This window comes from Hemitrygon akajei, chromosome 17, assembly GCF_048418815.1.
Source record: "Hemitrygon akajei chromosome 17, sHemAka1.3, whole genome shotgun sequence".
NCBI lineage: Eukaryota > Metazoa > Chordata > Chondrichthyes > Myliobatiformes > Dasyatidae > Hemitrygon > Hemitrygon akajei.
The window spans coordinates 36,877,943-36,900,446 of record NC_133140.1 but is presented as its reverse complement, the minus strand read 5'-3'; the positions used below and the strand labels follow the sequence as shown (position 1 = coordinate 36,900,446).

The window sequence follows — 22,504 nt, the reverse complement described above, 5'->3', positions numbered from 1 at the left end:
TATTGTATTCTCATGATTTCCATGTGTAATTGTTTGTTAATGATTTATAACAGCACCCTTTGATAGCTTCTTCGAACTGCAGGGATATGAGACCAATTTTGTTCTACTGTTTCTTCAGCTGAAAGTCAGCATAAATGGGGATATAGTTTGGAACCTTACTAGTCATCATGTAATATATACAGCAAGTTAGATCCAATATGAAAACATAATATATTTAACTCCCTTACCATGAGTTCCCATCCCCTTACTTCCATATTCTCTCTTGATTTGTATTTCTGCAATTTGAAAACATAGTCATTTTTCTACTCTTATTGAGAAAAGAAACCTGTTTTTTTTTTCAAAAACAAAATCCAGGGGTCAATGAATGACAAAGTTACAGTTACAATAAAACCAAATTTCAAAAGTAGTAGTAAGGAGCATTTGTCTGCCCATGGGACGCTGAGCCAGGTGAAAAAAATTACAACGTGTAAAAGGTTTGTAAGTGTTTGTTCAATGTATTATGTGATTGATGGTAATACCTTCAAACTATAACTATTTGAGCTACACAATCTTTAATTAGCTCCAAAAAATGCATAAACATTCCTTTTTAGATTTTAAGCACAAGAGATTCTGCAGATGCTGGAAATCTAGAGGAACACACAGAAAATGCAAGAAGAACTCAGCAGATTAGGCAGCATCTGTGGAAATGAATAAACAGTCGATGTTTTGGCCCGAGACCTTTCATCAGGACTGGAACGGGAGGGGGGAGATGCCAGAATAAGAAGGTGGAGGGGAAGGGAAGGTGGACATGCTTGAAGATGATAGGTGAAGCCAGGGGGATGGAGTAAGAAGCTAGGAGGTGATAGGTGGAAAAGGTAAAAAGCTGGAAAGGAAGGAATCTGATAGGAGAGGAAAGTGAGCCATGGAAGAAAGGGAAGGAGGAGGCATAACAGGCATTAGGTGATTGGCAGGTAAGGAGAAAGAGGGTAAGAGGTCAGAGTTGAAGCTGAGGGAAGGGGAAGGGGGAGAAATAACCAGAAGTTGGAAAAATCAATGTTAGTGTCATCAGCTTGGAGACTACCTAGACAGAATATGAGGTGTTGCTCCTCCAACCCAAGTGTGGCCTCATCAAAGACCGACCTGTCAGAACAGGAATGGGGATAGGAATTAAAATGTTCTTCTATAATAGATGAATTTTTAAGAAAATTGAATATCCCAAAATTAACAACAGAGGATAGTCTATTCCTAGATGCACCTATTACGGAAACTGAAATAAAAAAGGCTACTTTTTCAATGAATTCCAGTAAAGCTCCTGGTCCGGATGGTTATACTGTAGAATTTTTAAAATCCTTTTCCCCTATACTTTCTCCTTGGCTTTGTAAAATTTTTAAAGATGCGTCAACTATAGGTAAATTGCCACAATCTTTTTATGAAGCCTCTATTTCTTTAATTCTTAAAAAAGATGAAGACCCCACTGAATGTGTATCCAATCAGCCTATATCCTTGCTGAATACGGATTCTAAGATTTTTAGTAAAATTTTGGCCATTAGATTAGAAAATATATTACCTCGAATTATTTCTGAAGATCAGACTGGATTTATTAAAAACCGCTACTCATCTTTTAACATTAGAAAATTAATTAATATTATTTATACTCCTTCACCCAAAATACCAGAATGTGTCATTTCCTTAGATGCTGAAAAAGCATTTGATAGAGTTGAATGGCCATATTTATTTAATACATTGCAGCATTTTAATTTTAGTTCGAAATTTATATCATGGATTAAATTAATATACTATAAACCCTTGGCTTCGGTCTTTACCAATAATCAAAGATCTCCTTTTTTTCAGTTATTCCGTGGTACAAGGCAAGGCTGTCCTTTAAGTCCTTTACTATTTGACATTGTTTTGGAACCTTTAGCTATAGCCATTCGTGAATCACCTAATATTTTGGGTATTACTCGTGGGGAAGGGACGTATAAGTTATCATTATATGCTGATAATTTGTTACTATACATATCCAACCCTGAGAGATCTATTCCTGCTATTTCATCCTTGCTTGCTCAGTTTAGTAACTTTTTGGGTTACAAATTGAATTTTAATAAGAGCGAATTATTTCCATTAAATATGCAAGTTCCAATTTATAAACATTTACCATTTAAAGTTGTCACAGATTATTTTACTTATTTGGGTATTAAAATTACCAAAAAACATAAAGATTTATTTAAAGTTAATTTCTTACCTTTAATTGACCAAATTAAGCAACTTGTTAGAAGGTGGTCTCCATTATCTTTGTCATTGGTTGGTCGAATTAATGCTATTAAGATGATGGTATTACCCAAATTCTTATATTTATCTCAAGCATTACCAATTTTTATTCCTAAATCTTTTTTTGATATTATTGACTCCAAAATGCCTTCTTATCTGTGACAGAATAAAAATCCTAGACTAAGCAAAAAATATTTACAGAAGCCTAAGAAGGAGGGTGGTTTGGCTTTGCCAAACTTGAGATTTTACTATTGGGCAGTTAATATACGATATTTAATATTCTGGACACAAGATTCGACTACAGCAGCTTGCCCACAATGGGTAAATTTGGAATGTAAATCTGTACAAGACTTTTCATTGTTTTCAATTTTAGGATTTTCACTTCCTTTCTCTTTATCTAAATTGAATAAACAAATAACTAATCCTATAGTTAAACATACATTGCGAATATGGTTTCAATTTCATAAATTTTTTGGCTTGAATAAGTTCATCTTATCAAGCCCTATAATATCTAACTTTCTTTTTCGGCCCTCTTTTATGGATCAAGCCTTTGTTTTATGGAAAACAAAAGGTATAACATGTTTTTGTGATCTATTTTTAGATAATAGTTTTATGTCCTTTGAACAGCTATCTAATAAATATAGTTTACCTAAAACTCATTTTTTTAGATATTTGCAAGTTAGAAATTTTTTGAATAATGAGTTACAGTCTTTTCTGAAACTATGTCCATCGGACATTACGGAAATTTTTTTAGCTCTGAATCCTTGTCAGAAGGGTTTAGTAGCTATCATTTATAATATGATCATGAAAATACAGCCAGAAGTATCAGAAAAAATTAAGAAGGAATGGGAAAAAGAACTTCATTGTCTTATACCCACTAAGCAGTGGGAGAAAATTCTACAATTAGTCAATTCTTCTTCTATTTGTGCTAAACATGCCCTAATACAATTTAAGGTTGTACATAGAGCTCATATGTCTAAGGATAACCTTGTTCGATTTTATTCTTATGTTAATCCAACCTGTGACAGATGTCATCTGATGTTGCTTCATTGACCCACATGTTTTGATCTTGCCCTTGTTTGCAAAATTACTGGAAAGATATTTTCGGTATTATCTCAACAGTTCTGAACATCAATTTCCAACCACATCCTATTACTGCAATTTTCGGTTTACCAATGGTGGATAATAGTCGTTTATCCCCCTCAGCTAGACGGATGATTGCATTTGTTACATTAATGGCTAGAAGATCTATTTTATTGAATTGGAAAGAAATTAATCCTCCAACTATATTTCAGTGGTTTTCTCAAACTATCTCTTCTTTGAGCTTAGAAAAAATTAGAAGTGTTGTCTTTGATCCTTCAGTCAAATTTGAAGAAACTTGGAGACCATTTATTCAACATTTTCATGAGTTAAATTGTCTTTTCCTAAACCTCACTTTTATTATCCTTAATTATTTGGGTGGAGGTACGGAGTTATTGGCACTACTGTATATATTTGACATAATTCAATGGCCCATGTTGGTTAGTTTTTTCCCCTCTTTTTTTGTTTGTTTTTAACTTCTTTTGTTCGCAATTACCATGAGTTTGGGAGGTTATTATATAATGATTATCATCTATTTGAATGTTTATTTAAACTATTAACTATGTACTCTCAAACTCTCTGTATTTATGTTATGTATGTTTGTTTAAAAATTAATAAAAAGATTTAAAAAGAAAAGGAATTAAAATGGTTAGCCATTGGAAATCAGCCCACATTTTCTAGCTGCAACGGAGGTGTTCAGCAAAGAGGTCTCACAATCTATGTCGGGTCTCACCAGTGTAGAGGAGGCCACACTGGGAGCACCGAATACAGTATTGCCTCACCTGGAAGGACTGTTTGGGACCCTGAGTGGAGGTGACTGGGCAATGTCTTCTGCCGCTTACAGGGATAAGTGCCAGGAGGGAGATTAGTGGGGAGGGATGAATAGACAAGGGAATCATAAAGGGAGCATACCTGCGGAGATTGGAGAGTGGGACGTGGGGTGGAGGTAACGATGCGTTTTGTGGTTGCGTCCCATTGAAGGTGGCGGAAGTTGCAGAAAATATGTTGGATGCGGAGGTCTGTAGGTGGTAGGTGCTAAAGCTGTGAGAAGCTGTCATGAACCCCGATGGCTGGGAAATGAGGAGATGCGGATGGGGTCAGCATTGATGGTGGAAACTCTTCCAAATGAATTATCATCATCCTTGGGGAGGAGAGAAACACTATAATCTTTAAACTTATAGTGTCAATGCATGCAGAATACAAACCTATTAAAGAACTTTTACATTCAATGTTTGAACTTGAAAATTACAAGGGATAGAAAGAATTGTAAAAGTGGAAATCCAAGAAGTCACTCTGAGCCAAATGACATGTACATTCTAACAAAACCGATAAAATGGCAACATATGCATGTATCAATCTGAAACATGGCAGGAAATAACTTGATCAGGTAAAAAGATGTTATCACTCTTATATAATGGAAAATACATCATACTGCTTTGAATAACCACTGATTTTACTTAAGGTCCCATCCCTCGTGTTTTGATGCGCTGTCCCTGACTTAACTGCACAAGCACAATTTGTTCCCCAAAAACACTGATCCAAACTGATTTATTTTGTTTTTCAAAAATGTGACAGAACATCATGTCTGATGATGAGAAAATTGTGAATTAGAGGGTTGTTCTTTTAAAGAAAACAGGACTTCCTTTGTTTACTGGAAGTTCATTTCCTGGTATGCAATGTGTGATCTTCCATTATGAAAGAGCTGTTATCAAAATAAACTCGTCTGTCTCTATGGCACATTATGGAACTGATGAACCTTTCTTTGCTTGCTCTAAAAGTGGTGTTTGAGCTGTTAAAGTAATTTTAAAGGTTTGCTTCACCAGTTTACTCTTATGTTCTGAAGCTGGTTGACTTATTGCTTCAAAATTCAAGCTTCAAAGTAAGTTTATTATCAAAGTAAATATATGTCACCATGTACAACTCGGAGATTTGTTTTCTTACGGACATACATATAAATCCAAGAGCCACAATAGAATCAAGGAAAGACCACACCAACAGGATGAATAGACAGCCAATGTGCAAAAGATAACAAACTGTGAAAATACCAAAGAAAAACTAACGTCCTGGACCATGAGATAAAGAGGGAGTCCATAGGCTGTGGGAACAGTTCAGTGATGGGGTGAATGACGTTGCATAAAGTTATCCCCTCTGTTTCAAGAACCTGATAGCTGTTCCTGATCCTGGTGGTGTGAATCCTGAGGATCCTGCACCTTCTTTCTGATGGCAGCAGCGAGAAGAGAGCGTGACCTGGGTGCTGGGCGTCCTTCATGATGGATGCTGCTTTCCTGCAACAGCGCCCTGTGTCGATGGCGGGGAGGGGCTTCACCCATGATGGACTGGGCAGTATCCACTACTTTTTGTAGATTTTCCATTCAAGGGCATTGGTGCTTGCATGCCAGGCCATGATTCAACCAGTCAATACAAGTTTGTCAAAATTTTAGATCTCATGCTGAGTCTTCACAAACATCTAAAAAAGCAGAGGTGCTGTCGTGTTTTCTTTGTAATTGCATTTACATGCTGAGCCCAGGACAGATCCTCTGAAATGATAACACAAGGAATTTGAAGTTGGTGGCCCACTCCACCTCTGATCCCCTGGTGACAACTGGCTCATGGACCGCTGATTTCCACCACCTGAAGTCAATAATCAGCTCTTTGACGTGGCTGACACTGAGCGAGAGGTTGTTGTGGCACCACTCAGCCAGATTTTCAATCTCCCTCCTATATGGTACCAACTTTATTTTGGCCAATGACAGTGGAGTTGTCAGCCAACATAAATATTGTATTGGAGCTGTGGTTAACCTCACAGTCGTAAATATAAAGCAAGTAGAGCAGTGGGCTAAGCACACGGCCTTGTGGTTCACCCCCGCTAAAGGAGATTGGGGAGGAGATCTTGTTGCCAATCCAAACTGACTGGGTTCTGCAAGTGAGGAAATTGGAGCTTAGGAGGTCTTGGAGCTTATCGAATAGTTTTGAGGGGATGATAATATTGAATGCTGAGCTGTAGTTGATAAAGAGCATTCTATTGTATGCATTTTTGCTTGGAAATGCATTTAATGATTCAGCCACTGTTCATTTTATTAGATTTGACACCAAACACCCTCATGGAATACCACAATCAAATATTCTGCTCTTTTTTGTCATTCATGCCATTTATAGCAGTGGTCAGTTTTGAAGAATTCTGATCTAAAAGCATCAAGACCAATTAAAGCATTTCCATCCTCATGCAAATGAGATTGCTGAATTTTGTGCAGATTGACAACAAAGTCTGGAAATGCCTGTTTGCTGCCAAGGTTCTCTGAGACATCACGGGCCACAACTTAATTTGAAACATTTTCACTGCAATAAGAAATGTAAATATAGTAATAGCAACTGCTGCTCCAAATAGGTGTTTTTTTTAAAATTAGCTTGCAGTTGCAAATTAAATGTAATAATGTTTTGAAGATGTATTCCCATCTACTTTTCTCAATGGGTCTGAAATCATAGGTTCTCACCTGCAAATGTGACCAAAGTGCCGCTAATCAGTATACTGGATAGCTTGATCAATGATTAGCTGTTTAATTCAGCTGCAAAAAGTCACTAGCTAGAAGTTCTTTGGTGTTGCTTATGCCTTTTCAAATTCTACGTAGAGAGCCTCAATTTTAGTGAGTACATCAGACAAACCCAGCAAAACTGTGATGCAAATCAGTCAAAACATTTAACAGCACTTCCTTGTCCATGACATACTTATATGCACTGACGCAAATCACCCTGTTATGTTCCTTTGGAACCTTCCCACAGAAATTCTATCACATTTCAAATTAAGAAACAGTGCAGGCCACTCACAGGATACATGATTTTATCAATGTTCTGGAGCATTGTGCCTGTGTTAGTTAAAAGGGCAGTTACCAAATGTAATATCATTGGAGAGCCAGATGCAGAAGATCTCAGATGCTTTTAGAGCCTCGGGTGCAATACTATCTGGTTTCTAAACTGTTGGTGAGTACCGAGTTACATTTTTCAGCTAATGCTTCTTTACCACGGGTGCTTCATTGATGTAACTGTGTTGTGTGCCCCACCCCCATTGTAAAAGGAATGGGCTCAAAGATAAAGTAGCCATTAGATGGCCTCAAAGGAGAAGCAAGAGGGAGATGCTTGCCCAAGTGTGGTCAATAACATATCTGTGATGAAGACTGTGTGACTGCCTCACCCTCAAACACTGCACTGTGCAAAGAATACTTATGTCACAATGCAGTTACTAGACTGGTTCATGAAAAAGTTAATCAGAATGAACACGGCTTTGGCACAGAGTCACAGAGAGTGACATCAGAGTCTATAAGAAGTATTTGAAGCAATTGACGTTTGCAGTTCTGCACGTTGTCAACCGTGTGGACTAAAACCTTACTTTTATAAGGGCACACCTCTTACCTGATGATCTGCAACTTCAGGAGCAGCCATGTGACAGCAACGCAAGGCTATTTTTTGATGCGATAACTTGAGTAGCTCGGCCACTGTCGGAGTTCCAGTAATGAGAGCTTAAATATTGTCATCCTGACAGAAGATAGCAGACTTGTGTGCCAAGATCCTCTGGCACTGGTCTAGGTCATTTGATGACCTTGTAATCTGCTAGAATTCACCATGTCAAAAGCCACACCAATGGACAAATCCAGTGCTATGGTGCCAGGAAGCAGTGCTATGAAAACACATTGATGTTTCCCTGTCGGACAGTCCATGACTGCACAGCTCAGGAATCTAGCTGTTGTACTTGTTCCGGCTGGAATAGAAATAACAGTTACACACACAGCTCAAAGTAAATTAAAATGAGCCAATTCAGCGTACCCATATGAAAAGGACTGTTGTGTATTTAATATTTCAGTAGTATTTGAGTAATATTGTAAATGTATTGTTTGAGTATTCTTGTTCATTTAAATAATTCACTATGTAAAAATAAGTGAATTGCGTAAGTCACGATGCTGTCACGTCATACTGCGCGCCTCGCTTAAAGTAAAAATGAAGCTGCACTCCAATCGCCAGTCCCGTCCCTTTCTTTTAATTAGTTTAATGTTTTGGAGTTACAAAGCGTAACAGTTGAAAATGAGGAAGTTTAAAAAAAACTCAAGACCTTTTGACGTGCAGTGAGAAACAGTCAAGTTAATAAAAAGTGCATTCCTTTTTGTTTTGAAGTTCAAAGTAACATTTATTTTCAGTACATACAGTGCAACCCTGCAATTCTTCTTCTGTGGGCACACTGAGCAAATCTATAGAACAGGAATTGTAAACATCAGGAACTGTAAACAAACTGTGCAAATGCAGATATAAACAAATAGCAATAAATAACAAGCATGAAATAACAATACAACAAAGTCCTTAAATGAGTGTAGCTATCCCCTTTTGTTGAGGGGTAGTAAATGTTCTTGAACCTGGAGGTGTGAGTCCTGAGGCTCCTGTACCTTCTACCTGATGGCAGCAGTGAGAACAGACCATGGCCTGGGTGGTGAGGATCTTTGATAATGGATGCTGCTTTTCTACAGCAATGTTTCATTTAGATGTTCTCAGTGGTTGGAAGGGTTTTATCCATTTTGTACTGGGCCGAATCTACTATCTTTTGTAGGACTTTCTGCTCAAAGGCATTGGTGTTCCTGTACCAGGCCGTAATGTAGCCTGTTAGCACACTTTCCACCACATGTCTATAGAAGTTTGCCAAGGTTTTTGATGACATGCCAAACCTCCGTAGACTCCTGAGGAAGTAGAGGCGCTGTTGTGCTTTCTTTGCAATTATATTTATATAATGGGTCCAGGTCAGGTCCTCTGAGACAGTGACACCCAGGAATTTAAAGTTACTGACCCCCTCCACCTCTGATCCTCCATTGAGTACTTGCTCATGGACCTCTGGTTTCCCTCTCCTGAAGTCTACAACCAGTTCTTTGGTCTAATTGATATTGAGTAAGAGGTTGTTGTTATTACGCCACTCAGCCAAGTTTACAATCTCCCTTCTATTGATTACTATCGATGCAATGCTCCTCAGACAGGATGAAGAGGTTAATACTCCCCAATGCCATTAGGCTTTACAATTCTACCGCCAGGACTTAAGAACTTTTTAAAAGCTATTATTAATGCTTTTTGAGATAGTGATTTAGATGCATATCATATTTTTTTACTGAGTTAAGTATTGTATGTAATTAGTTTTGCTACAACAAGTGTATGGGACATTGGAAAAAAAGTTGAATTTCCCCATGGGGATGAATAAAGTATCTATCTATCTATCTATCTACCTATCTATCTTCTGTATGCAAATTAATCGCCCACAACAGTAGTGTCATCAGCAAACTTGTATATGGTGTTGGAGCTGTACTTAGCCACGCAGTCATAGGTGTAAAACGAGTAGAACAGGGGGCTACATCCCTGCGGTGCTCCTGTGTTGATGGAGGAGGTGCTTTTGCCAGTCCAAATTGACTTGGGTCTACAAGTGAGGAAATCCAGGATCCAATTGCACAAGGGGGTACTGAGGTCCAGATCTTGGAGTTTAGTGAATAGTTTAGAGGGGATGATGGTGTGCAATGCTGAGCTGTAATTGATAAAGTGAATCCTGATGTATGCACTTCCGCTGCCCAGATGTTCCAGGGTTGTGTGAAGAGCCAACGAGACAGCATCTGCTGTAGACCTGTTGCTTCAATAGGCAAACTGGAGTGGATTCAAGTGGCTACACAGACAGGGGCTGATGTGCTTCAACACCAGCCTCTCAAAACACTTCATCACTGTGGATATAGGTGCCACTGGGTGATAGACATTTAGACTTACCACGCTCTTCTTGCTCACCGGTACGATTGAAGCCTGCTTGAAGCAGGTGGGTACCACACACTGACGGAGTGAGAGGTTGAAGATATCTGTGAATACACCAGCCGACTGGTCAGCACGGGTCTTCAGTACGTGGCCAGGTACTCTGTCTGGGCTGGGTGCTTTCTTTGGATTCCCTTTATTGAAGGCAGCCTGTGACCAAAGGATCATCGGGAGACACTGGGGTGCGCGATGGTTCCTCCCTGTTCTGGTGGTCAAAGTGAGTATAGGAGGCATTGAGCTCAGCTGCTACCCCTATGTCACAAGATTTAACTTTACAGGAGGTGATGGCACTCAAACCCTGCCACAGCTGTTGAGCATCCATCATTGATTCCAGTCGAGTCTGGAATCTCCACTTTGCCCAAGAACTGGCTTTCTGGAGATCGTACCTGCACCTCTTGTAGCATTCTTGATCTCCAGATTTCATTGTTCGTTCAGGGTTTCTGATTGAGGAAAATCCTGAACAATTTTATCAGGACACACTCATCCACAGCTGTTTTAATAAAGTCTGTTACAACCCCCAGTTTAATTATTCAGGTCCTCAGATGAGTTCTTGAACACAGCCAGTCCACTGACTCAGGGCAATCGTGTAACCGTTCCTCTGCCTCTACTGACCACCACTTAGCTATTTTGATCTCTGGAGCCTTGCTCTTTAGGCTCTGTCTGTATGCAGGTAGCAGGAGTACAGCCAAATGATCGGGTCTCAGAAAGGAACGGTAGGTATTCCTTATCGTAGTGTAGCAGTGATCGAATGTGTTGGGACCTCTTGTGCAGCAGGTTATGTGCTGGTGATAACTGGGCAGAGTTTTCTTCAAATAGGCCTGGTTCATATTTACAGACTGCATTGTGCAGTTTTAAGAATGCTTGCTCTTAATGGGCTGCTGGTGGTATGTCAACTGTGGTCAGGATCACAGATAAGAACTCCTGAGGTAAGTAGAATGGTCTACATTTAATCGTTATTTGTTGTAGGTCAGGAACAAGAAGTTGACATTACCCCAATGTCCATGTACCAACAAAACTGCCTAAAATGCATATGCCTCTGCCTTTTTCCTGACCAGAACTCGAGGTTCTATCTATTCTGAAAATCGTAAGACCTTATGGTTGGATAGTTGCATCCGGCGAGTTTACAGTTAACCAAGTCTCAATACAGAAAAACTATTGAGGTCTGCTTCATCTGCCTCTGGTACAGCAGCTTTTTCCTGAGATCACCAATCTGATTGTCCTGAGATTGTCAGTAGAGAAGACCTCATTCCCCTGTGCTTTGGCCTGGTTTGAATTCTGTTTCTTCTGCCATGTTTTTGGCCGTGGTCATGGCGTTAACCATTAAAGACACCATGTTAAACTGCTCCGCATTTAACCGTTGAACGTAAGATCTGAAGATCATTGATGTAATTTCGTAGTATGCTGTTAAGAGGAAATTTACATGTTGCAGATTGCAGTAAAAGTTGTTCAAAAGGAATGTATTTAAGAGGAAAACAGTTACAGTTTACTGCTTCCCACAGAGAATCACTGATGTATGCTGACTCCTTTCTTGAGAGCAAAAGGAAAGACGATCAAGTTTGCACAAGAGATAACTGGGTATTGTACACTGAGCAAATTGAGCAGCATTTTATAGCAAATGGAATAGCCAATGAGAAACAATTACCAGTTTTGCTGAGTGAATTGGGTAGAAAAGCATTCAGTTTGCTTAGAAGTTTAACTGCTCCAACCAAACCAGCCGAAATACCTTTGCTGATATTGTGAAAGTAATGCAGGAATATTTAGAACCAAAGCCATTATTGATTGCAGAATGCTTCAAGTTTCAGAAGAGAAATCAGAAAGAAAGGGAGAACATTTCAGTATACGTGGCTGAATTGAAGAAGTTGTCTGATCATTGTCAGTTCAGTGAAGCACTTAGTGATGCACTGAGAGATTGTTTAGCTTGTGGAGTCTTTCAAGAAAACATTGAAAAATAGCTTATAACTGAAGTAAAAGTTACATTTAGAAGAGCAGTTGAAACAGCTGTATCAATGGAAACAGCAGGCAGAGACACAATCAAGTTTCAGTCAGGAATGGAGGTGAGTATGAACAAAATTGTAATGGTTCAATGGAAACTAGCCTGGCCAGACAAATTGTGTTACTATTATGTCAGGGGCTCACAAACACCAGACCAATGCGGGTTTAAAGGCGAAAATGGCAGAAAATGCAACAACGTAGGACACGTAGAAAGAGCATGTCAGGCAGACAAAAATAAGTGGATTGCACAGAGAAGGGAAAAAGATAAAAAGGTCAAGTTGCAGTTGAAAAAGAGCACTAGTCTGCATGCTGTTGATTAAAAATCTGATTATGATTGGAATGAAACAGGACTGGGTACTCTTGAGAATTACAATGTGGAAGCTAAGAAGAGACAAGCAATATGGCTTACACCAGAGGGGAATGATAAATTAATTAAATTGGATGCTGGTTCATCTGTGTTAGTCATTCCACAAAATGTGTTTGAATGTCTTTTCAAAGACACTAAACTGAAGCCTGCAGATATCCTGCTAAGAACATATACTGGAGAAAAGATGATCTGTGTGGGAATGACATTTGCAAGAGTGAAATACAACAACCAACAAGCCACGTTGACTTGTTTGTGTTAAAATCAGGAGGGCCAGCATTGTGGGTGTTTATTGTCTGAGACAGTTCCAACTTGATTGGTGATCTATCCACAATTTGCATGTCACAACCTCTGCAAGAGTCAACTGAAAGCATGATGTGACTGGATGATGTCACAGCAGTGTTCAGTGCTGACACTGGAAAACTCAAACAGATCAGGTGTAAAATGGTGTTAAATGGAAATGCTTCACCCAAGCTTTGGAGCCCATCCGGTTCCTTATACCATTCATGATAAAGTATCCAGAGAGCTGAATCACCCAGAGGCTGATGCAATTGTTTCAAAGGTTGAGTGGAGCATTCGGGCAATACCTGTGGTGTCAGTAGCCAGGAAGAATGGGGCTGCCAGGATCAGTGATTTTAAGATCACCAGCGCTGAAACTATATCAATACCCTCTGCCCAGGATAGAGGATATCTTTGCAAACATTTCTGGAGGAAAACTCCAGCAATGTGTACTTGGATGAGGCCTACCTACAGCTGGAGATGGAAGAAGAGTCCAAAGTGTTTCTCCCATGAACACACACAAAGGGCTTTATCGCTATAATAGGCTTCTTTTTGGAGTAATATCTGCACCTGCACTCTGGAAGAAAGCTATGGACCAGGTGCTGCAAGGCTGCCCAGGCACTCAGTGTTACCTTATTGTTACCGGTAAGGATGACACGGAACTTCCCCAAAATCTCAAGACACTGTTAAAAAGTTTAGAAGATTATGGGCTCAGAGCTCAATGCAACAAGTGTGATTTTTTAAAAAAACCGAGCACCACTAAACTGTGGTCACGCCATTGACACATAAGGATTACGCAAGTGTGAAGAGACAATTCAAGCAGCGGTGAACGTGCTTTTTAGGAGTTGTCAATTACTATAACAGGTCCCTGCCAAACATGGTTACACTGCTCCACCTCTTGAACTCATTATTACAGATCGGGAAGAAATGGCAATGGACAGAGCAGCACAAGGTGGCTTTCCAAAAGGGAAAGGACGTCAGGCACTGTACTCACTTCGTCCAGTGAAGCTTCCTTGTGACGCCTCACCTTATTGTATGGGAGCAGTCATGTCGCATGTTCTGAGTGATGGAAATTAACACCCCACAGCCTTTGCATCAAATTCCCTTACTGCTGCAGAGAAAAGTCATGCACAGTTTGACAGAGAAGCCTGGGGTCTGGTTTGGGGTGTAAAATGTTTCAACTAGTACTTGTATGGTAGAGAGTCTACCCTCATTACTGATCATCAAAACACTGGTGTCCATCTTCAATCCACTAGCAGCAGCAGCACAAATACAGAAGTGGGCTCTGTTTCTCAGAGGACACAGTTTCAAGGTTGAATACAAGAGGATATTTAATCATGGAAATGCTGATGGATTGTTCTGTTTATCTTTAGAAAAGGAAATGCCAGAAACATTTACAAAAGAGGACACTCCTCTTGACGTATTCTACCTGATGCAAATTGAAAGTCTCCTATTACGGCAGAGATTATCTAAAGAGGAACTGGAAAATACCCCACACCATCTGAACTCTACATAGCTACCCAAAATGGCTGGCATGTGCACCAGAATTCCCAGTTCCCCCAGTTTTACCAGCGTTAGAATAGACTTACCCTTGATGGAGGTTTTCTTATTTGGAGATTGAGAGTTGCTGTACCATCCAGGCTGAGAGCCAAAGCGCTGGAGGAGCTACCTGCCAGTCGTCTAGGGTGCGCTCAAGAAGAAAGTGTTGACTTCAAGTTTCGTCTGGTGGCCTGGTAGATTAGCAGATCAAACGTCTTGCCCTGCACCATTCAGGACGCCAAAGTACCCAGCAACATATCTCCATTCCTGGGAATGGCCTGCACTGCCCCGGCAGAGGATTCATGTGGATTTTGCCAGACCATTCATGGGCACAAATTTTTTGGTCGTAGTAGATGCAGCTATAAGTGCTCCCAATGGCCTCCACTACAGCCTTGCATACTGTTCTTTTCTTTTTACAATATGTTTATTCAGAAGAAAAAAAACAAGATTTACAGAGTGCAACACATAGATACATCTCAACATAACTTGTGTACATTCATATATTGTGATAAAATTGATCAAAATGTTATAGCATAACACATAAAGGTATACCACTCTGTAATCAAAAATTTAAAGGTAAGTCATACATCATAAAAGAAATTTTTTATATAAAAAAAGTCAACCCCCTACCAACTACCAAAGAAAAAAGCTGATGGATGACAATGGATAATTAGAAAAAAAAAGACATTCATTTAAGAAGAGAAGATAAAAATATACATAAAAGTCTGTGCACTGTTAAACTTTATAAATTGGAAAAGTAATTTAGGAAAGGTCTCCAAATATCATAAAAAGATTGTTTTGAATTTAAGACTGAGCAGCGGATCTAGGTATTAAGTGTTTTTGGGACCTGTTTATCTCAGGATCTCTTGCTTCATTTGACCAATTGTCAAATAAATTTGCACTCCCAAAAACACATTTTTACAGATACCTTCAAATTAGAGATTTTCTACGTTTCCAATTAGCTACTTTTCCTATAGGTCCTGATAAAAATTTACTGGATGATCTTTTAAATTTAAAACCTTTTGTTAATGGTTCTATTACCGGTATCTATAACTTGTTGATTGATTCTAGACAAGACTTTTTAGATAAAATAAAAAAAACTTGGGAGGATGACCTAAATTGTCAGATTTCTGATGATAGATGGAATAAAATTCTTAAACGGGTTAATAAATCATCTTTCTGTGCTTGTCATTCTGTTCTACAATTTAAAGTGGTTCATAGAGCTTACATTTCTAAACAGAAGCTGTCCAGTTTTTACCCGAATGTTTCTCCACTTTGTAATAAATGCAACTCTGCTGATGCCTCTTTAATTCATATGTTTTGGTTTTGCCCTACAATTGAAAAGTTTTGGCGGGAAGTATTTCATACCTTCTCACAACTTTTTAGGGTCCAATTTGACCCAAATTCCCTTACTGCCTTGTTTGGTATTATTGCAAATGAAGATATAACTTTAAATACTCATAACCTACAGGTTTTAGTTTTTACCTCCCTTTTAGCAAGAAGAGCAATCTCGCTTAAATGGAAGGAGTCTACCCCTCCTACACATCTTCAATGGCTATGTGATATTATGTCTTATTTAAATTCAGAAAAGATCCGCCTTGCATACTGTTGACGTATTGAGAAACCTGTGTGCAAGGACTGGTGATCTAGAACACTAGTCAGTGACAATGGACACAGTTATTAATGGAACAATTTCGGTTGTTCCTGAAAATGAATGGAATAAGACAGATTACATCTGCACTGGACCACTCAGCTACCGATAGCTTGTCAGAAAGGTTTGTCCAGCATCAGCAGAACACACCACACCAATACAAATTGGAAGGCCACCAATTTCTTCCTTGCATATTGCAATCCACCATCAGGAACTCACCAGTTATGCTCAGTGAACTCAACAGCATAACTGAACTCAACATCAGTGAACTCAACAGCATAACTGAACTCAACATCAGTGAACTCAACAGCATAACTGAACTCAACATCAGTGAACTCAACAGCATAACTGAGTTCACGCTTGAATCTCCTCAAAGCCAATCTCAGAAGGAGTATGCAGGAAAAATTAATTGCTCCTCAAGCAAGGAGGTTTGATGTTCTGCCACTGGACAAACAGTCCTGGCGAGGGACTACAGAGGTGATCAAAAGAGGTGATCCTTGGAAAGATTCAGGACAGAAGTGGACCTACACACTGGAGCTTCTGATGTCAGCTGAAGATGACACATCAATCAGTCGAGGAGAACAGAGTCAACTGTTAAGAAAGGTGGCCACCACTGTCATAACCACTTCCTGCAGTCCCAGACTCGACTCCTACAACCACCACGGAGGAGACCCAGAACCTGATTATTTCACAGCCACAAGCCTCACCTGCCAAACAGAGTGACTTCCCCACCCCCAGTCAGGAAAGACATTAACCCACAAGAATAAGAAATTATTCACAGCGATTAAATCTTAAGGCCTGAATGGGACAATTTAAAATTTACTATACCGTGGGTGTCTGTGAAGTAGTTGTATTATATAGTATACTGTGTATATAGTTGAAATGCATTCTCTATTGAGTTGGAGTTTATAGCTAAGCAGGGAGGAGAGTTGTGTGTTTAATATTTCAGTAGTATTTGAGTAATACTGGGTAAATATATTGCTTAATTAAGCATTCTTGTTCATTTAAATAATTAATTATGGGTTGTATGTAAAAATACTGTGAGTGAGTTGCACATGTCGTGATGACGTCACATTATATGTGCACACCTCGCTTAAAGTAAAATCAAAGGTAGACTTGCTTCCCTAGTCCATTGTCTTGTTCTTAATTAGTTTAAAGATTTTGAGTTACAAAACACAACAAGGGCCCAAGCAATTTGTTCTAATAGGCTAAAATGACTAAAAATAGATTAAAATTAGTCTGTATGAATGTACCAATAAACATAATTGTTATTTCCATCCCAAGCACAAAGCACAAGGTCGGAGAAAGATTTCTTCAGGTACTTTGCCATCTCCCTCAAAGATCCCCTCAGCAAAGTCCAAGTAAATTTATTATAAAAGTACATATTTGTTACCATGCAATACCTTAAGAGTCATGTTCTCGCAGGCATTTACAGGGAAAAAACGAATACAATGGAATTTCATGAAAAACTAATGATAAAAACAAAGACTGACAAACAACCAATGTGTAAAGAGACTAACTGTGCAGAGAAACATTGAAAACAGGAGCTGTAAGGAGTCCTTGAAAGTGTGTCTGTAGGGTGCAGAATCGGTTCAGAGTAGTGGTGACTGAAGTTGTCCGTGCCAGTTCAGAAGCCTGCATAGATGTTTCTGAATCTGTCTCTACTCTGTTCGATGGTGTTAGAATATTTGATTATTAAACAATATTAAAGCATTTCATTAAAAATTCCCTTTCATTCCATAATCACAAATTATTCTGTATTTATTCTATTAAAATAAAAAATAAGTATGCAGAATCTCTTCACTATGTGAATAAAACCTTGTACAATGAATGTAATGACGAAAATGAGATGGGGTCTCCTGTGCAGCGCTGTTTCAACATTTATTTTCAAAGATGAGGAATTTCTAGTCCACTGCCACCAAGAAAGAGGAGAAACTATGGATAATTATTTAGACAAAGTTACTTGATGACACTTTAGATATCATTGTTGATAATTTGCCATCTGAGCACTGATGTACCCTGAGGCTAATCGGTACATAAATCAGAATCCTGATGTGTCATCTATTCCAGCAGTGTCCTGTGTCTTGTGCTTTGAAATCCCAGAATGAAGTTTCTTCAAAGGGTACTGGTAATCTGATTAGAAATTAAAGTGAAATTAAGTGAACTTCCTTTTGTTTTTGCAGGTTGTCATAGAAACGGAGAAAAGTTCATACACTCTGAAACTTATGTCGTTTGAAGATCTCGAACAAGTAGTTACCCATGTCACTGCATCGCTCAAAAAAATTTTTCCAGACTCATCACCCAGGTGGGCAGGCAGCCAATCGATACTTCTGTTTTTGTCTGTGTTCATGGCCTTAACTAACTGAACGTACATTGGTGGTTATGACCAGTTGGTGTTGAGGGTCCCATGCTGAAGCAACAGGATGGAAGTTAATGAAAACAGGGTATTGCTGGAGGAAAGACAGTCAGTCAATTTAGGAAGTAACGGGGCCATTTATGAGGTGATCTATCATCCCATTCTCTGGTTGTAGAGTGGGTGGTGCTTGTGTGGCATTACATTAAACCAATACCTCACATTAAACCAATATCTCAGTCATTTTCAAACAGGACCTGCAACTCCTTCCTGCCCACCAGCATCTTCTTATTCCGACTCCTTCCTCCTTCCTTTTTCAGTCCCGATGAAAGGTCTTGGCCTGAAGCATGGACTACTCGTTCCTCTCCATCGATGCTCCCTGACCTGCTGAGTTCCTCCAGCATCTTGTGTTTGCTGCTCTGGATATCAAACTTCTGCAGAGTCTCGTGTGTCCGATTTATGTTTATAAATCGTCGTCGACACCTCTTGAAATTAAATTCTCATGTTTGCAGTTCTTTATCTGACCTCTGTTTACATTGAAAATGATTATGTTGTTATCCAAACTGTACTCTTCAATAAGAGTCTACAGTGGTGAAAATTAACTAAGCTTGCATGGAATACTCTGACTTTGTTTTGATTTTAATTTGGCACCTTCCTCAGCTACAACCCTTCTCTGTCCTTTCAGAAATATCTGTCTGTTTTGGGCAGCTGATGGCTATTGCTCATTCTCAGAACACTGGTTGCTGCTTTTAGTTGAATCTATTAATATTACCCGATGTTGCCACTCAGCTTGTTGTTTACATGTGTATTAAAGAGGAGGATGAACACCAGGTATGTCATTTGAATTGACCATGAAGGTTGTTTTTCCTGAAGTAGTCAACAAAGAAACAAACCTTTGTACTGCGATGATACTGACACTAAAGAACTTAACCATTGTCCAGTTTCAACAGAATATCAAAAGAGACTTTGAAAAAAAGGTGAATTAAGTAATATATGAACCTATTACATATACTCTCGCTTTTGGTGCCCACCAGATGCTATCTCTCCTGTAAATCCTGGGGTCTGACTAGACAGATGAGAAGCAGGCACCTAGAATTATCAGTGTTAGTAACCTGAATTCCTGTGCTTGTTGTAATGGATACCAAAGCCCGCAGAAGGAAATGAATCAGTGAGCTTAGACTTGTTTTAACTGCAGCTAAAGGCATTTTTACTCTGTGTATCCATTCGAGTGTGATTGATATCAGTTGAATTGGTGAAAGAGTTAATGGGGACGCTAAGGTGCCAGAGTAGCGGTTAGCATGACACTATGACAGCTCAGGACGTTTCAGAGTTCGGGCTTCAATTCTGGTGGCATTCTGTAAAGAGTCTCTGTACGTCCTCCCTGTGGAATACGTGGGTTTTCTCTGGGTGCTCTGGTTTCCTCCCTCAAACCAAAGACGTTACAGGTAGGCTATTTGGTCATTGTAAATCATCCCGTGATTAGGTTAGGGTTAATTGGGTTTGTCTGAGGTTGCTGGGGTGGCATGGCTCGAAGGGCAGAAGGGCCTACTCCGTGTTGTATTGCCAGGTAAATAAAGAAATAAACACATAAATTAGAACATAGAACAGTCTAGCACCAGAACAGGCTCTTCAGCCCACAATGACTGTGCCAAATTAAACTAAATCTCTTCTGCCTACACATATCATATCCCTTCATTTCCTGTATATTCATCTGAAAGCCTCTTAAACACCATAACTCCTGACAGCCCATTCCAGTCACTTCCCACTCAATGTATTTTCTTTAGAAACTTGACATCACATCTCCCTGAATCTTTCCACTTCTCATCTTCTGGCCCTCCTAATCTCCTGCTTGAGATCCTTTCCCCCCTGCTTTCTCTGTATTCCTCAAGGGCTCTGTCTGATTTTAGCTTCCTAAACTTTATGTGTATTTCCTTTACCTTTTGATTTAATTCACAACCTCCTTCGTTGTCTGCTGTTTGCTTCACTCGGTCCCTCCTCTGGTTGAATATTCCACATACTGTTTCAAGAAACCCTTTTGGATGCACCATCTGCCAATCACCATCTGAGCCTCTTGCCAGTCATAGAGTCACCCACTGTGACAGCCATGTTGCTTTTAATAATCTATCTACCTATCTTCTCTATCTCCCTGTGGTGAACTAGATATACCTGTCTGACTGCTCCTGTGGCTCCTCCCACAGACCCTGCTGACTGGTCCTGTGGCTCCTCCCACAGACCCCCTGCTGACTGCCCCTGCTGACTGCTCCTGTGGCTCCTCCCACAGACCCCCGCTGACTGCTCCTGTGGCTCCTCCCACAGACCCCCGCTGACTGCTCCTGTGGCTCCTCCCACAGACCCCCGCTGACTGCTCCTGTGGCTCCTCCCACAGACCCCTGCTGACTGCTCCTGTGGCTCCTCCCACAGACCCCCTGCTGACTGCTCCTGTGGCTCCTCCCACAGACCCCTGCTGACTGCTCCTGTGACTCCTCCCACAGACCCCCGCTGACTGCTCCTGTGGCTCCTCCCACAGACCCTGCTGACTGCTCCTGTGGCTCCTCCCACAGACCCCTGTATAAAGGCGACTGTGGGCTGCTGCTCTCCCTCATTTTCCCCAGGATGTAGTGCTGTTTATTCTTCCAGTCAATAAAAGCCGATATCTCGTTTCCTAAGTCTCAGCGTGAGTTATTGATGGTGCATCACTCCCGATGGCTATTATGAAGCCTGCAGTATGATCACAAATCACTGAGTCCTCTGTCAGATTCATCCTTGCCTTCACTCTATTCTCCCAAGCAATAGATCATACCAGTTGTAGAATAATTTGTAAACTTCTGCTGGTCTTGAATTTAATGACATCCCAATATGACACTCTAAGTAAGAGTGGGTCCACCTTTACGATCTCCGCAGACAACACTAATTAATTAAGGGTCTGTGGTCTGAAGGTTTAAATTGTTCTCACAGTGTGGTGGAACATCGGAAATGCTTAAGAAAATCATGACGTTGTAATCACTTTTTGTATTGATTGATGTATGACATCAGACTGAAGAATACATTCAGGATAATCAATTGCAAGGTTGATCTCTAAGGTCAATTGTGAAGGTGAGCCCATTTATCTTGCATTCACTTTCGTAGGAAGTTACTCAAGAAGAATTCTCCTGAGTTACATGAAAGGATCAAAGGAATCACACTGGCAATGGAGGAAGAGACTGGCTCTAACCTGGGACCATGTGGTACGTAATGGTTCACCCTACTGTGGAGCCAACTGCGCTGATATTTCTTCTCTTGGCCCAGTTGATTGAGCCTCTTAAATTAGTTCAAAAATTTGCATTTTATATTATGATACCTCAAGTGCTTTCAAAATCTTTTGGTACCAAGCAGCACACTAAATGAGACCTGACTGCATTAGATTTGCCTCTTGCTCACGATGGCCAGTTTCAGCCTAGTTTGCCTCTGATCGTACTGTAGCTCCCATGTTAGCATTTACAGCATGGGCAGGTGTTCCCTTGTTTATGTTAGGGCACTGTAAGTTACTCTGATAGTAAAAGCTGACCTCATTGGAAGAAGGATTATCTTTTTTTGCTTTTTAGGTATATTAAAGTGCTTGTAGGCCCCAGTCTTTCATTTAATGGAACGGAGAGAAACTTCTGCTCGCTTCAGTGCCTTCCCTCTGCTGGGTATTGCTCCTGTCATCCTTGTTGAAATCAGCAAGTGCCACATCACGTGTGAGGAGCTGGAGCCTGCATTGTAACTTTGCCCCCAACAACTGCCATAGAGAAGGTTTTTTTTTAAACTGCAGTTGCCAGAAATATGAAATGAAAACAGTAAATGCTAGTATCAAACAGTCAGGCAGCATCTCAGATGACCAATACTAATTGACCTGTTGTAAGGATTATCCAGATCGGCAGTTTGGAGAAACATGCACATAGATGGCATCTCGGTCGTCTACTCAGATCCTACGTCAATGTGCAGACTGAATGTCCACAACCACTTTGAGACGGCCTTGGGATCTATAGATGTTTGGTGCAAAACCAAAGTCGTGCTCCTTGACAACTCATTCAACCAATTCTTTGCTCCCCTCACTCTCATGTCCGACTACCTGAAGTTACTAGGAACCTAGTTTGTAAGAGCTTGGGGTACGCAGCAGGGGCGAATGGCCACAGTGAGGCAGAGGCTGGGAATGTAAGAGTGGTGC

The 22,504-nt window shown here is 40.1% G+C and overlaps 1 protein-coding gene across 2 annotated transcripts in view; it reads left to right on the top strand.

Moving 5' to 3' along the window:
• The window catches only part of carmil2 (capping protein regulator and myosin 1 linker 2), a 151,205-nt gene that overhangs the window by 27,881 nt on the left and 100,820 nt on the right, over positions 1–22,504 (top strand). For both annotated transcript variants that reach the window (XM_073069923.1, XM_073069924.1), the window contains 2 exons: positions 18,149–18,270; positions 21,445–21,542. In XM_073069923.1, coding sequence (XP_072926024.1) covers positions 18,149–18,270; positions 21,445–21,542 — 220 coding nt within the window. The remainder of the gene's footprint in view (positions 1–18,148; positions 18,271–21,444; positions 21,543–22,504) is intronic.